Raw genomic sequence first — 15,328 nt, forward strand, 5'->3', positions numbered from 1 at the left:
GAGCGTGCGAGTGAGAGCGAGCGAGCGAGCGCACCCGCACCGCATGTGTGGGATCGTGTGCGTGAGCGAGCGCGCTGCCTGTGTGTGCTGTGGAGAGCTCGCGGTGAGAGCAAATCCGTGTTTGGAAACGCACTGCAGGCGTATTGATGTGCGACGTGTGTTTGTGTGTATGTGTCTGGCTGTGTAATGCCTGTGTGTGTGTGTGTGTGTTCGTAAGGGATGAGAGCAGGATGGAGGAATATGAGTGTTTCGCAGTATGCAAGAGAAGCAGGCAGGCGGCACACAACACCACCACCGCACAGTTACGAAAGATGTAAAGAAGGATGTAAAAAGCACAAGCACACACTCGCACGCACAAAACACTAAACAACGCGACAACACAACAACAGACCGCGCGGTACACAACCGTACAGACGGCACACGCGACAAGCAGAAAGTGCGTGCGCGTGTATGAACGGAGTGAGCGAGAGCGAGAGAACACGCGGTATATATACAAATGTTGGCAAAAAACGGACGGCACCCGGTGGAATTGCCCGTTGCCTACCTAAGAGATATTTGCGAGCGCGGACCGCGTCTCTACGGCAGAGCAGCACACGCACGTGTTCACGGACCGGTTGATGGTTTGTTTCTTAACCGTGGCCAGCTGCCGCACACTGGCCAAAGGGAGCGGGAGCGCGCTAAACGCGGCCCGAGTGCTTCGGGCCGGTTTCGTGCTCGCTTCGGCACATTCCCTGCACACATACACACACACACAGGCAGGGTGTGCGAGCGAGATGATAGCGAAGAGTAGTAGTAACGAGCGCACGTTGCACACGCGTCCCGCCGCCGGTGTGGGGCGATTGGTAGTAGGCCGGGTAAGATCAGGCGGTCTACAGACACGGTGCCCTTTAGTACGCGCGCGTGTGTGTTATCATGGCTTACTGTTTTACAATAGTATAAAGGGTATTGCAATTGGGTTTTGGGGTAACTTTTGGCAAAGAGAGTAAGAAAGTTTAAATGTTCTAATTAGAATTTTGCTTTATTGAATATTTTCTAAAATAGCATTAAAATATGATAACGTTCAATGATAATCTCTAAAAGAAATTGCGTTTTACAACAAAAAAAACTCTAAAAACATACGTCTTTTATAATTGTAACAGTCACTACTAAACCATGATCGTTAGACTTCACGCTCAATTAAACCGTCAAAGCAACAATTCAACCCCACCTTCCACCCATTCCAGCTAACCCTCACCGGCTATGTCTGCCTTGCGATCAAAGATTTTTCACAGCCAAGCCTTAAAACACGCCACACTGCGCGTTGGGCAACATTGTACGATTATAAGCGTATCCAGCCCCACAACGAGCAGAGCATGATGGCTGCGAGGATCGGTTTTGTTTTTTTGTTTTTTGTTTTCTGTGTTGTCGGTTCTGTGTCTACACAAAGGAACCAGCGCGATCAGGTAAATAAGTTACCATTTGGACAGAATTATTTGAAGCGGGAACAAACAAAACAGATACACACAAAAAAGTGGGGCCCTTTTTGCCGAGACAAAGGTGCTCCCAAATAATGGCGATAAAAAGGAAGTGATAACATTTTTCTCCCGCGATCCCGGGGGCTGGAGTAGAGCAAAGGGAAGGAAGGGAGTAGCGCCGATCTCCTCCCGTACCGTTTCGCTCCAGTCGTGTGCGCAGGTGGGTCTTGATCGTGAGGTGATCGTGCCTTTGTGTATGCTTCACGTTCCCACCTACGACTGAGATGTGTAAGGGTTGGTGTTTCCCCGAGCATCGCCTGTTGGATGGAGCATGGCTTTTTTCTTCACATTTTCTCCATCTCTGTCGCTCTCGTTTTATCTTTCCCCATTTTTTTTTTTTTTGGCATGGGTTTTTCTTGCATCACGAGAACTCCCTCTCAACCATCGTTACAAGAGAGAGCTGGCGGGTAGCTTAATGTAACTTCATCAAGTGCTGGGATAGCTGATAAATCAGATAAATATAGCTACGATCGCATGTACCATGCTCATACGTAACAGGGCTGAAGCGGGTGGAAAATAATCGTACTTTTGCTATAGTGTGGAAAAAAAATTTAATTTTAAAGAATTTATCTAATATCACGATTAACCAAAAGTTCATCAAAATTATGAGTCCCATTCAAATTAATAAAATGTCAAATTTTAGATGTTTTTTTTTAAATTAAAATAGAAACGTATTTAGTGTACAGGCGGTCCCCGAGATACACGGTACCTCTTATACGCGGAATCGGAGATACGCGGTTTTCTAAATTTGACAGTTCTTTGAGCAAATTATACAGATTTGATACATCCATTGTCAAATGCCAAATAATTTCCCTATGGATCGAAGGTTAAAAACCATTTGAAATGATATAAAATTGTTAAATTCAGTCAGAATCACATCCAATAATTAATTTGGTGTCTAAAACCACCCCCTATTTGCAAAATTACACGAAGATTATTTTAACCGGAAATTACAAGATTCAACTTACACGGAAATTCGAGATACGCGGTATTTTGCGGTCGTTTTCGGTCCCCATTAACCGTGTATCTTAGGGACCGCTTGTATTAAAAAAGTTTCACCCCAATCAATTGATATTTCATTCTGAAAATTAAAAAAATTAATAAAATCGTCTTCACTCATGTATTCAATTAATGGAAAATAATGTGTCTAAGCCGGGATGATCCTTTGCTGATACGATACGATAAATGGGTACGTTTACTTAAATTAGTAGTAGTAGTAGTAGTGTGTAGCGATGGGTAAAGTAGACAAAAAGCCGACTCTGATCCAACTCCGATAATTTAGGAACCGACTCCGGAAGGTAGGTCCACCCTGCATTATCCGAAGTCGTTCGGAATCGTCCAGAATCTCCCAGAATCACCCGGAGTCGTTCGTAGTTGTTCGGAGCCGTTCGTAGCTCGAGTCATCCGCGGAGTCTTTCGGAGTCATCCTGAGTCGTTCGGAGTCGTTAGGAGCCGTCGGGAGTCGTCTGGAGCCGTCCGATATCAGTTGGAATCGGAATTAGCCTTCGAAACAAAGGCCTGCACAGTCTATTCCCGAGTTACGCGGTTTTCGACGCCCGCGGATTCAATTGGCTTCAGTATCAGTATAAATTGCTTTTTGCTAAGATATTTAAACCACTTAAAAGCCAGAAATATCAAATTTTCTGCACGAATCCTATGAAATAAATGATTAATTGCATTAAATGTATTTAAAACACAACGCAATGAAATGCCTGATCACAAGCACATTGCACCGAAACGGCTCCTGTTGACTCCGACCGACTCCAATTCCGGTCGACTCCGATGGACTCTGGACGACTCCGAATGACTCCGACTCCGGACCACTCCGACTTCAAACAACTCCGAACGTTTCCGGACGACTCCGAACGACTCCGGGTGACTCCGGGCGGAACTCGTTCTTCGTCTTTTGGCTCAACAACCGTTGTCGGTCAAGGTCTGCATGTACCACTTGTGGGGTTGGCTTTCAGTGACTCTTTGGATTACCCCCCATAGCAGGATAGTCAAGTCCTACGTATGGGGACAAGGTCCATTCAGGGCTTGAACCTATTACGGGCATGTTGTTGAACTCGTACAAGTTACCGTCTGTACCACGAAACCGACCTTGATGATGTCCATCTTTCCCATATCAGGTGTGTCTTACATGAACATTTAAAAACTGCACATTAAAAACAATGCTTTTAATCCTGACAAAAATTCATATAAATTTAAAAGGTTAACCATTTTTTTGATAAAACATGATTGTAAGTTAAGGTTTGCCAATTTTCAAAGTGGTCGTATTTATATATTTTTACACATTTTTTTTTGTGTCCGTCTCTAACTACCATCCCCTAAGCATTTTTTTTCAAATTTGTAGTTCACTGCGATAAATCAGTTAAGCATATAAAATATGTTGACTGTTGAATAAAACAAACCAAACCCCAACTTTTATGAACTTCTTACGTTTATTTACATATGTTATGTTCACACGACACGCGGCAGGCCCTTCGCGGCACAAAAGCTGCTGGCACAAGTAGTTACTTTTATCCTTTTTACCGAATCTACCAACATCTCCTCCTACGATCAAGTCTTATTGTCTCAACTAGAGGCATTTAGTATGGCCGGTTACAACAACAAACATTAATTAGGTTTATCACCACACACGCCTGGATAAGTATGAACACTTCAACACATAATTTTCGGGGCAGCTGCTGATGTATCTACAATAATGATTACCTAAGCATCGAAGTAAAGCATTTGACAATATTGGTGCTGCCGATATCAGAAACGATAGGTAAAGTTAAAATGTAAGCCGAAAGTTCTATGAATATTACCTCCAATTTCTATAGAGTGTTCCGCTTTGCTTTGAGTGAAGAGGTGTATCTCTATTTGTTCGAGATAGAAACCCTTAACAGGCAAACTATTACAACGCTAACCCCCTCCCGATCAGTCCTCTTCGCCTTCGGTCAATTCCACCACCTCGTCCGAATCATCGTTGCTGATGCTCGAGTGTACCGTATCGTACTCGAAGCACTCCTCCTCCATCACGTGCGGCGATCCCTCGACGAACGACGCAAACCGTACCGGATCCCTCAACCTCATCATCGTCGTCCACTGCTTGCACTCCGGGCTGCGGCAGTACTCGCGCAGATCCTTCAGCGCACGGTCCGTCTCGATCCGGCCCTGCTCCTCGAACTCTTCCACCGTCAGCAACCGTCGCTTGCCCGGATACCGGCTGCGGAACCGGTTGCGTACCCAGCGCAGCGCGTTCAACGGTGTCGCGTGATAGTACGCCCCAATCACGATCAGCACGAAGCCGGTCGAAAGCTGGCGCTGGTAGCTGCTGAAGAACACCATCGTCAGTGCGATCAGCTGCAGCGTCCACTGGATGACGCGCTTGCTACGGCGATCCTTCGGTGGGCCAAGCCGATAGCACACGAAGAAACTGATCGAACCAACGATCGCCAAATACCAAAACACGTAGTGCTGGTAAAGCACAAAAATTAGGCGCAAATTTTCGTACATCATCTGCATGCCGTAGAAACCGAGCGTCCAACCACCGACCATTACGCCGAGCATAAGGGGCCGATACGGCATCATCTTACTGAACATGTACACCAGCGCAAGGGCGAACGAGGTTAATCCAATAAGAATACCGCCGGTGTAGTAGAACAGTGGGTTTTGGCTCATGGGCAGGGCGATAAAGAACAGCAGCACGCCCAGCACGAGCAGTCCAACGCGCCACAGATCGAACCGGTTCAGCAGCACCTCGATGTCGTACTTGCCGGATGAAACGACGCCGAGACAGCTCTGGTTGAACGGTTCCAGCTCCACCTGCCGGCGCTTGCGGGACGCAAACACATTGAAGCTGAACAGGCTCTGTTCCGCCTTGTAGTGCTTTTTCACCTCGGCCGGGGAGCTACCGAGGTACTGGTTGTAGTTGTCATGATCGCAGTGCATCCGTATCGAGACGGTGCAGAACGCGTTCAGCAAGCTTTCCTGCTGCCCCGGGTAGCAGTAAACGATCAGCCCGGGCCGGGTGATGCTCCACTCATCGTACGTGTACGATACGAGGCGTCCCGGTTCGAGGAACATTACTGTGGGAAGAAAGAAGAGAAGGATTTTAATATTGAAAACCAACATGTAACGTGACTCCTTCACTGCCACTTACAATCTTTCTGCGGTTCCGCTTCCTTGCCATGGCAGAGGAATGGTAACAGACAGACCAACAACAGCACACCCGCCGCCAGGCGTCGGTCAATCGTGATCATCGTTGGGTATGCGCTTTGCTACCTGCGATTTTCTCCTCCTTTGCACCACCCAAACACAACCAAAGAAAAGTCCACGAAATGGTTCACTAAACAATGCACAGGACAAGCCAATTCTGGGTTACACTTTCACCTACTGCGGTACATTTTAAACTAACTAAACCAACTAGAAACCGAGTTTGACCATCGTCGCGGTGAAAATGATGCCGACCGGTGAGGTAAGCGACACAAACATGTTCTGACGAGTGCAGCGCCACCGGTAAACAACGGAAAATAGCGGCTTTTTGTTGTGACAGCTGGCAGGGCGACCAGAGAAAGTGGGTTATTTGTCATTAGACCAGTCGCACAAGGTGTGTAGAGGGTTATTTTGACAGGTGGCTGAGTAAAATTTGAATCTTTTGCCAATCAACGGAATTTCGTTTTGGGAGGTGCTTTTTATTCTAAAATGTAGCGTTTTATCATGATCGTATTCTGCTTTTAGAAGGTAAGACTTCTGTTTTGAATGATTTAATTAAACTATCAGGCTTAAATTACTACCGGAATGGCATCCATCGTAAATAAAGCTTTATTGTTTTATGATTGCTGATAAAAAGAGCCATTCCCTTTTTTCAGAGTTTCTTATAGCACAAAAGAGTTTGGTTGCGTAAAAGCGTATGCAGATGTACTGAAAAAGTAAGTTAGAAAAAAAGTTTGTTTGAGCATGAATCTGATTTAATCTTTAAATGCTTATTTATTAATAAAAAGTCTGTTAAACGGTAAACTAAGGGTAGAACAAACAAGTCAAACGTAAATGGGGAAAACCCCTACCAAGCGACAAGAGAATACAACTGAATACATGGCCTGGAAACTGGGAACTGTGATACAAATAAATAGAATCGTTTAAATCGCTTTCGTAAAAATTAAATATTTATTGGTTCCTAGTCCACAAATCATGCGCACACACTATTAGTGGGCTAACCGAACCGATGCGTTTCCGCTTTAACCGTTCCACTCGCTACTACCTCCGCCGTGGGGTAAATTTCCTCGATGGACCACCGTCGCCACCCTCCTTCGATGCAGCGTTCTTGACGAGCTTCACGTCCTCCGTTAATCTGTAACCGATAATATCGCCAAAATTAGAGCCAGCGAAACGCGCCTCGTCCAGGTATTTCAGCACTTCGACCTTCACTTTGCAGGTCGTTTCCTCCGACTTGCCCGCGTACTCGGCCGAAAGTGCGTTGGCTGCGGCCACCTGCAGCGTTATTTCATCCATCGGACCGACGCTTTCCTTACCGTTTGATGCTGGTTCCGTGGTACTGCCGTTCACGGCTAGCGATGATGCTGGTTCGTTGTTGGCTGCTTCTCCGTCTGCTGGACTGGCCGCTCGTTTGCCTTTCTTCTTTTTCTTCTTCTTCGCGGATGTGGAAGCACCCGTTTCGGTGGCGTTGGCCGGTTCTTCGCCAGCTTCGACAGTGTTTGGTTCCGGTGTGGGGTTTTCCACCGCGCCTTCTTCTGTAGAGGATTCTGATTTGGGCGTTTTGGATTTTTTCTTCTTTTTCACCGGTTCTTCGACAGTGGCAGTGGTGTCTGTGGGTGGCTCTAATTCAGCCACCTCATCGGTTGACTCAACGACTGGTGGTTCCGGATCAGAGGTATTCTTCTTGGATTTTTTCTTCTTTTTCACCGGCTCATCGGCAGAAGCAGTGTTTTCCACAGTCGCAACTACCTTTTCTTCTTCTGTCACCTCGCTGGATGGTTCTACTTTGAGCTCCGGTTCAGAGGTTTGTTTTTTAGATTTTTTCTTCTTTTTTACCGGCTCCTCGGCAGCAGCTGTTTCATCTACCATCTGTCCCGTTTCTTCTTCTGCGACCTCACAGGCCGACTCGACAGTGGGTTCCTGTCCTGAGGTGTGCTTCTTTGCCTTTTTCTTCTTTTTCACCGGTTCCGACGGTTCGCTTGCCGGTTCAACTGAGTCACCATTCACCAAAACTTCTTGCTCGTACTCCTCCAATTGCTCTCTTTTCCTTTTGGATTTTTTAGTTGCTGGTGCTTCTTCAACAGCTACAGCTTCCTCCATCGGTTCCACCGTTTGTCCGTTTTCCTTTGCTTTTTTCTTACTCTTCTTCTTTTTAATCTTCTCACCATCATGCGTCTCTTCGGTGACCATTTCCTCCTCACCGTCCTGTCCGTTCGTCTTAACCGTTGCCTCCACCGGTGCTACTCCATCGCCCGCGGCAGCTCTCTGTTTCATTTTCTCCTTGAAATAATCCTGCATCGACATGCTTGCCTTAATCGTTGACAAACCTAAAACAGGCCGATCCTCCTCGGCACTCTCACCCCCGCTCGAAGCCGGCTGCTCCTCCTCTTCCCTCGGCCTGCTGCTCTCGGTCAGCGAACGTTTGCCAAAAATGTTGGCCAAATCTTTCTCGTTCACTCTGCTCAAATCTTTGCCCCGGGTGAACCGGGTGTAGTGCACACGGGCGCGCGATTGCTTCGACCGCTCCTCGAGCGATTGCACCTGGCTTTTGGGGTCGATCACGGCGTCACCTGCACCTTCGGCCGGTTCACTCTCATCACCGTTCAAGCGCCGGAGCAGTTCGGTAAAGCCTGCCTCATGCTGCGTCCACATGTCGTCCCTACCGCCGACGAAACCAACCCCTTCCGTGTCCAGCTTCACCCGGTTCGAGATGGGAATGGTGATTCCGTTCTCATCCCGCCCCAGCCCCTTGCCCTCCGTCCAGCCGAGCTTGCTGAGCATACGGGCGCCGAAACTGTCGGTATCTGGAGGTTAGAGGGGGAATCGATTAGCATTGTATCGTAATTCGTCGGATACCGTTAGGGCTTACCTTTGTAGTACGGTTTCTTCACCGGGTCGTTTAGCCGCATCGTGCAAAGTTTCTTCTGGCGTGCTTTGGCGCTCGAAAGCGTCACCGAGCTGAAATCACCATCACCCATCGTGAAGGTACTATTTTACTAAGTTAATGTACGATTTTACGGAGGAAAAAGTTGAGATTAATTTCACTGTGCAGCACAACGTACGGCTCAGTCTTTGCACGTGTGTTTTGGGTTGTTTGACAGACGAAAGATAAACAAACTGACAGCTTTATAGCTCGAGGTATATAGAGGATTTTAATTTGAATTTCTTTTTAAAAATCAAATTTATTAAAAGTAATAACTTAAAACAAATATAAAAACTATAAAATATCTGAACAATAGTACAATAAACAAAAAATAGATAATTAAAAGCTAAACATTTATTAAATAAATATCGTTCCCATCGCATGTGTAGCCATCTTGGTTGTCCTTCAGCAGCGAAACGTCATTCTTCAACGTGTTCTGAACGCTCACAAACACACCAAACAAGCATTTTCTTGTTGCCACTTCTCCAGCGCGCACGTGTTAAATTCCGCAGCGAACGCATTCTTTTAACATCAGGTAATTATTTATTGTGGGCTTCCTCAATATCTTTGAGAATCGTCCATCCGTTAAAAGGCCCTCCTCGTGAGAATAGTCCGTCCATTCCGGCCTGTTGTGTGTTCCTCCTGCCCGCGCGCAACCATATTCTAACCTAACAAATGTTCTCCGTTTCCCCACCCGGCACAGCACGATGACCGAAACTGACGTACAAGCGCCCGCCGTGGAGGAGACGAAGCCGGAGGGCAACGAGGAAAACGCCACGGCCACCGTAAGCACCACCGAGGCGGCAATCATCCGCCAGCTGGAGTACTACTTCGGCGATGCCAACCTGGCGAAGGATAAGTTCATGAAGGACCAGATCGCCAAGGACGAAGGATGGGTGCCGCTCGATGTGCTGCTCACGTTCAAGCGGCTCAAGTCGCTGAGCGAAGACAAGAAGGTAATTGTGGACGCAATCGCCAAATCGGACGAAGGGCTGGTCGAGGTGAGCGAAGATCGGGAAAAGTTGCGCCGCCATCCGGAACGCCCCCTGCCGGAGATGAACGAGGAGCGGCGGCAGGAGATCTACGCCCGCACCGTGTACGTGAAGGGGTTCGCACCGCAGAACGGCACGACCATGAGCGAGCTGGTCGAGTTTTTCGAACCCTTCACCAAAGTGACCAACATCGTGATGCGCAAGTACCACGACAAGCCGACGAAGAAGTATCTGTTTAAGGGCAGCGTGTTTGTGACGTTCGCGGAGAAGGAGCAGTGCGAGAAGTTCCTGGCCCAGGGGCCGCTCAAGTACAAGGGCAAGGAGCTGATTTGCAAGATGCAGAACGATTACTACGAGGCGAAGAAGGTGGAAATTAAGGAGCGGGCGGAAAAGATCGAGGAGCGCAAGCGCAAGAAGGAGGAGGGCAACAATGCGCTGCTCGCGCAGCTGCCGACCGGGGCCTGCGTGTTCATGGAGGGGCTGGGCAAGGAGACGACCCGCGAATCGATCAAGGAGGTGATCCGTGCGCTCGACGAAACGCTCGAGTTTGCGTACATCGACTACCAGAAGGGCGATGCGAGCGGGTACGTGCGCTTTAACAAGCAGGACGCGGGCAAGCAGCTACTCGAGAAGCTAACGGACAAAAAGGTACATTTCTTACAAGTGTGTGTGTGTGTGTGAGTCATGTCAATAACAAGCAAATTTGGGTATCTTTTTTACCTTATTACAGTTAAAAATTGATGATGCAGAGGTAACGGCCGAACTGCTGGTGGACGAGAAGGAAACCGAATACCTGAAGAAGATTGCCGAGGAGCAGGCCAAGCGCAAGGTGAATGCGAAGAACAAGGGTAGAGGAAACCGGGGCAACAACAACCGCAACCATCACTCCGGTGGAAACAATAAGCGCAAGCGGGACAGGAACGCCGAGCAGCAGGAGGACGGTGACGGTGGTGAGCCACCGGTCAAGAAGGATGCCACCGGTAAGGAGGCAACAAAACCGACGGCGGAAAGTGAAGCGAAGGCCGCGGCAGAGTAGATTCGGCGCGATACCTGTCGTGTGTGTGTGTGTGCGCGCTTCCTCACATTGGCCGGGGCGCGTTTTGGGAGTGTATGTATAAGGACGTATTTTTATCTCTACTCGATAAGCATATTTTCTATGTACTAATGTAATTTTAAAGTGGATTTCTCTCGACTCGATGGAATGGCGAGGCGAGGTGTGTTACTATAATGGAGCATATGGAAAGTAACTGTTGAATATACTGATGAATGTATTCAAAAGCTAAAGGTGTAGTTTATTTACTTCTATTTCCTATTCCCACTCTCACGATGGCGGCAATTCGCACGAGTCGTTTTCTACGTTTTCCGTCCCACCCGGGCTGCTCTGCTGGGAGAGGGCCAGCAGACGGGCCTTCCTTAGTTCTAGTGCTTTCAGTCGGTTTGCTTCAATTTTCGCTCGGATGTCATCAGCCACCGGTGGTGATTTGACCGTTAGCTGCTGCTGCTGATGGGTGTCCTTAAGTGCATTCGCGTGCACCGCGCCGTTGTCGGTCTGCCGCACAGCATCGAACGTGTTGTCCATCGAGAGATTCCCAATACCAGACGTGTTGGCAACGGACGTACGGCCCCGCGACCGGGCAATCTGTTCCTCCAGCATACTGTCCAGCGGATCGAGCGGCCGATTCAGCTGACTAACGTCCGGCTCCTCTTCGTCGGCACTGTTGGCGGCCGCCTGTGCCATTGCTTCCAGTTCCGCCTGCAGCATACCCGTGCGGTACTTGTTCATGTACATCTGGACCTGCTTTTTGTGTCCCAGCTTTTCGATCTTGGCCATACAATCGTCAAAGTGAAACTTCGGATACAGCCGATGCGCCCAGTGCTCGTAGCTGCGCATCAGCCGGTTCAGATCGGACGCTTCGTGGCCCTTGCCGTGGAATTTGAAGTGCTTGAAGTGGTCCTTCAGCGCGATTATCCCGCGCGGACCGCACAGCTTCGCCTCGTTCAGCATGTTGCGCGGGTTGCGGACCGTTTTTTTCTTCACCTCCACCGCTACGGGTTTGGCTGGGGCGGCATCCGTGGCCTCGTCGCCCGAGCCGTCCGCATCGCCGTCCGGGAGTTCATCGTCGGACAGTATTTCCCCGTCGTTTTCACCTTCCAGCGCCACATTATCACTAAACAGATGGTCGAGCGGATGATCCATGGTTGGTTTGAATCGATTAATTAATACTTTTAGAAGAGTCGCAAACACCAAAACAATCCCGCAAGGAACGGTGAAAAGCGCGCCATTAGAAGCGCAAGGTTTATAAAGCCACACGTTATGGCAATGTCAAAGTTGGTCAAGAGAATGTTTTGAAAATAGTGGTTAAAATTATATTCTCCACAAGTTTCGAGAAAAAACATACTAAAATAATGCTAACATACACTAGCAAATAATATTAAAACAGTAAAAGTGGCCTTTTTCTTCACAATAGCATTGAACTGTACGTTGTAAACGTAAAACATTTTGTTATTGTGAATTGACAGTTCATGAAAATAAACAAATGCACACGGTTTACCAGGAACAAATTCTAACAACAATTGTCTCAAATTTGATAAGAAACAGAAATGAAATTAGCGTAAAATAATTAGATGTTGTTCTTTAAAACGTGATTGGCAAATTCAAATCCTTCAACGGTAAATCCATTTAGCGTTTGAATAAGGAAGTGCCGCCCAGAAACGACGGAGCGGCGTTACGCGTGCATCCCGTCTATAAAAAGCGTTGGCCCGGCTAAAAATACGCACCATTCTCACTCGCTAAGTGCGGTATATTTATGCATTTTGCTGTCTGTCTGGCGAGAGAAACAAAGCAGACTCACAAGATCTCACAACACCATCGCCAGTGCGGAGAAGCATAGAGAAAACGCCAGCAGAAAAGAAAGCGACGACCTCCTCCCCGTCGGCAAACTCTCCCATTCTTCCCACTCGCTTGCCGATGTTGTTCCAGCAGTTTCACAATAACAACCACCGGTCACCGTAGGGTTGGGTTGAACGTTATTTTTAAAATTAAACCACCACCAACAGCACCGCCACCAGCAGCACTAACCAGCCCGCGAGGTGATAATTAGAACATCGTAAAGGTTGGCCGTTGCGTGTGGCGGAAGTCTCGAGAAGTCTGCTGTCTGTTGTGGCTGCGCTTCAGCTTCATACCGAGAGTCAACGTTTTATTCTGTGTTCAGTTGCGTTGCTGACTGCGTATGGGCGGGATGAGAAAAACGATACATCGCCGTGGGGACGTCATACTGCAGGAGAAACCGTTCGCCTGTGTGCTCGATCCGCGCTACCGCGATTCAAGATGTGACCGTTGCTTTAAGGAGTATGTTCCGCCCGCCCTTGACTGTGTGTCGTTTTTACACCAACCCATTATTGAACGCCTTTCAATTGCTTTTCATTTCTTGCAGGACGAAGGTGATGAAGTGTTCCAACTGTCTGTATGTGCGGTACTGTGGTCGGTCCTGCCAAAAGGAGTCATGGTCCGACCATAAGGAGGAATGCGAAAAGCTGAAAGCGTTACCGCCCGGGCTGGTCGTACCGTCGGCGGCACTGATGATTGCGCGGATCGTGCGCCGCTTGCTGAAGGGAGGCGACACGCACAAGGGCTACTACACCTCGAAGCAGTACCGCAAATTCTGCGATCTTATGCCACGTAAGTCTTTCCTTTTGATGTCTTCCTGGTAGTCGCGATAGCCGCCCTTTTTTACTTTCATTTTATCTGCTTCCTTTTCCGTGGCCCTTGTCGCATTTATAGTTTCATACACCGGGGTCTCTCATTTCATATATATCGTTGCGATCGCGTTTCAAACGAGCAATCTTAAACTGCAGGTAGCTTATCCGTGGAGTGTGCGTGTGTGAGTTGTTTCGTATCTAACTCGATCAATGTTGTGGCGTAAAAATTGTATAACACGGTTGAAGGAAAGTTGAAGGTTATTCGTACTATGTGAGTTAATTTCCATTCTCTTTTCTAGTGAATGTTATACACATTCTTCTTCATGTTCGCCTGATGATACGTTCCGTAAGCTAACCGTATCGTCGTGTGGGTAGGAAAATGATATGTGTGATGATTTAAAGCTGTTTGTTTTCAGTGTTCTGTCCATTTAGAGTTATTTCTATCTTCGTTTCACTCATGTTAACTACCTCACACTTTGTAAAATACAAGATTTGGCCGTTGGCACCAACACCCGGAAAGAAAGGGTAGGGGAATTGCACTTTCGTTGTGCATGACGTGTTTTGTTTTTGGTTTTTGGATTTTGTTTCTTCCCGCCCTCCCCACAACTAATCGTACATTGGTTCTCCTTCTGTACATTGTTCCCGGTTGCAGACGAGGAAAACATTCGAGCCGACTCAAAACGGATGGAGCACTTCGGTACACTGTACGTGGTACTGCAGCGGCTGCTGGATGAAGCATCCCGACCGACCAAAGCGGAATTGCTCAGAATTTATGGAAAGGTGTGCAAATGTGAATCGCTTTTTTCTCTAAAACAACGGTTTAACATTCAAGCATTTTAAACTCCCTTCCGAGTTGCAGATGTGCATCAATACGTTCAACATACTGGACGCCGAGATGAGCACGATCGGGACGGGCATGTACATCGGTGCGTCCATCATCGATCACAGCTGCCGGCCGAACGTGGTCGTTTCGTTCGACGGTGAAACGCTCCGGATGCGTCTGCTGGAAGACTACCCCGAGCAGGAGCTGGACTTTGGCAAGCTTTTCATCTCCTACATCGATCTGATCGATACGGCCGAGGTGAGGCGGGAACAGCTGGCCGAACGGTACTACTTCCACTGTGCCTGTGACCGGTGCCGGGATGAGCAGGAACAGAAGCGCATGAATGCTGCCGCCTGCCCGAACACGACCTGCCACGAACCGCTCGATTTGAACGATATGGAACTGAACCGATGCCCTGCCTGTGGTACGGCCGTAACACATTCCGACCGGGAAGCGTTCGCCGAAATTAGCAGCTTCACCCGGGACCATCTAGCGCAGATGAAAAGCGTTGCATGTAAGTGATAAGAGAGCAAGCAGGAGAGATGACGTCACGGAGAAACGAATGGTTTTGTGAATTTAAATATTTTCTTTCCGGTTTTTTTTGTTCTTTTTTAAACAAGCGACAGATCTGGACGTGAGTCGGTTGTGCTTAGAAAAGCAAGCGAACGTGCTACACCGCTACAACGTCCATCACATCAAAACGCTCGAGAATGCGATGGAAAGTGCACTGAATTTGGAAAAGTGGACGGAAGCGACCGGGTACGGGTTGCGGTTGCTCGACGGCTTCCGGCAGTACTACAGCCCCTACCATCCGCTGCTAGGGCTGACGTATCTGAAGGTGGGCAAGCTGCAGCTCTACCAGTGCCAGTTTGCCGAGGCGCTCAAGCAGCTACAGCAGGCGGCCAAAATTTTGCGTGTCACGCACGGCGAGCAGGACGATCTGTACAAGCGCGTGCTGGTGCCGCTGCTGTGCGATGCGGCCCAGGGAGATCTCGGACATCTCGCTATTGCGGATGAAGGTTAGGCTGAAGCTGCAGGAAATCAAACACTGAAAGTGAGCTAATGCTTAAAGTTATTAGGCAACAATACAAAATTGGTTAAATCTTTCGTTCTCTCGTCGTCGGATCTTGTCAATCTACGTAACAATAGTAATAATAAAAAAGGTTCGTAACTATAG

General features: G+C 48.1%; 5 protein-coding genes across 7 annotated transcripts; 2 read left to right on the plus strand and 3 right to left on the minus strand.

The window, feature by feature from the left end:
* Positions 1-3,933: 3,933 nt before the first annotated feature.
* Positions 3,934-6,003, minus strand: LOC120903952 (nuclear envelope integral membrane protein 1). Its single transcript, XM_040313637.1, has 2 exons — positions 5,662-6,003; positions 3,934-5,587 (listed from the first exon to the last, which is right to left on the minus strand). The coding sequence occupies exons 1-2, from the start codon at positions 5,759-5,761 to the stop codon at positions 4,437-4,439; spliced, it is 1,251 nt and encodes a 416-aa protein (XP_040169571.1). The 5' UTR covers positions 5,762-6,003; the 3' UTR covers positions 3,934-4,436.
* Positions 6,004-6,642: 639 nt separating this feature from the next.
* LOC120903777 (PIN2/TERF1-interacting telomerase inhibitor 1) lies at positions 6,643-8,808 on the minus strand. 2 transcript variants are annotated; one of them, XM_040313388.1, is made up of 3 exons: positions 8,584-8,808; positions 7,031-8,518; positions 6,643-6,849 (listed from the first exon to the last, which is right to left on the minus strand). In XM_040313388.1, the coding sequence occupies exons 1-3, from the start codon at positions 8,690-8,692 to the stop codon at positions 6,845-6,847; spliced, it is 1,602 nt and encodes a 533-aa protein (XP_040169322.1). In that variant the 5' UTR covers positions 8,693-8,808; the 3' UTR covers positions 6,643-6,844. The 2 variants fall into 2 exon arrangements, with proteins under 2 accessions (XP_040169322.1, XP_040169321.1); XM_040313387.1 differs by having other exon boundaries at positions 6,643-8,518.
* A 249-nt stretch (positions 8,809-9,057) lies between these two features.
* Positions 9,058-10,913, plus strand: LOC120903072 (la protein homolog). Its single transcript, XM_040312286.1, has 3 exons — positions 9,058-9,172; positions 9,341-10,277; positions 10,360-10,913. The coding sequence occupies exons 2-3, from the start codon at positions 9,345-9,347 to the stop codon at positions 10,663-10,665; spliced, it is 1,239 nt and encodes a 412-aa protein (XP_040168220.1). The 5' UTR covers positions 9,058-9,172; positions 9,341-9,344; the 3' UTR covers positions 10,666-10,913.
* On the minus strand, positions 10,897-11,934 carry LOC120903075 (protein TIPIN homolog). Its single transcript, XM_040312287.1, has one exon. It carries the CDS (start codon positions 11,824-11,826, stop codon positions 10,951-10,953), a length of 876 nt encoding a protein of 291 aa, XP_040168221.1. The 5' UTR covers positions 11,827-11,934; the 3' UTR covers positions 10,897-10,950.
* A 235-nt stretch (positions 11,935-12,169) lies between these two features.
* LOC120901827 (histone-lysine N-methyltransferase SMYD3) lies at positions 12,170-15,327 on the plus strand. 2 transcript variants are annotated; one of them, XM_040310130.1, is made up of 6 exons: positions 12,170-12,299; positions 12,842-12,978; positions 13,064-13,308; positions 13,981-14,108; positions 14,188-14,665; positions 14,772-15,327. In XM_040310130.1, the coding sequence occupies exons 2-6, from the start codon at positions 12,860-12,862 to the stop codon at positions 15,173-15,175; spliced, it is 1,374 nt and encodes a 457-aa protein (XP_040166064.1). In that variant the 5' UTR covers positions 12,170-12,299; positions 12,842-12,859; the 3' UTR covers positions 15,176-15,327. The 2 variants fall into 2 exon arrangements, with proteins under 2 accessions (XP_040166064.1, XP_040166065.1); XM_040310131.1 differs by having other exon boundaries at positions 12,172-12,978; positions 14,778-15,327.
* Position 15,328: the final 1 nt, after the last annotated feature.

Source organism: Anopheles arabiensis, chromosome 3 (assembly GCF_016920715.1).
Source record: "Anopheles arabiensis isolate DONGOLA chromosome 3, AaraD3, whole genome shotgun sequence".
NCBI classification, from domain to species: domain Eukaryota; kingdom Metazoa; phylum Arthropoda; class Insecta; order Diptera; family Culicidae; genus Anopheles; species Anopheles arabiensis.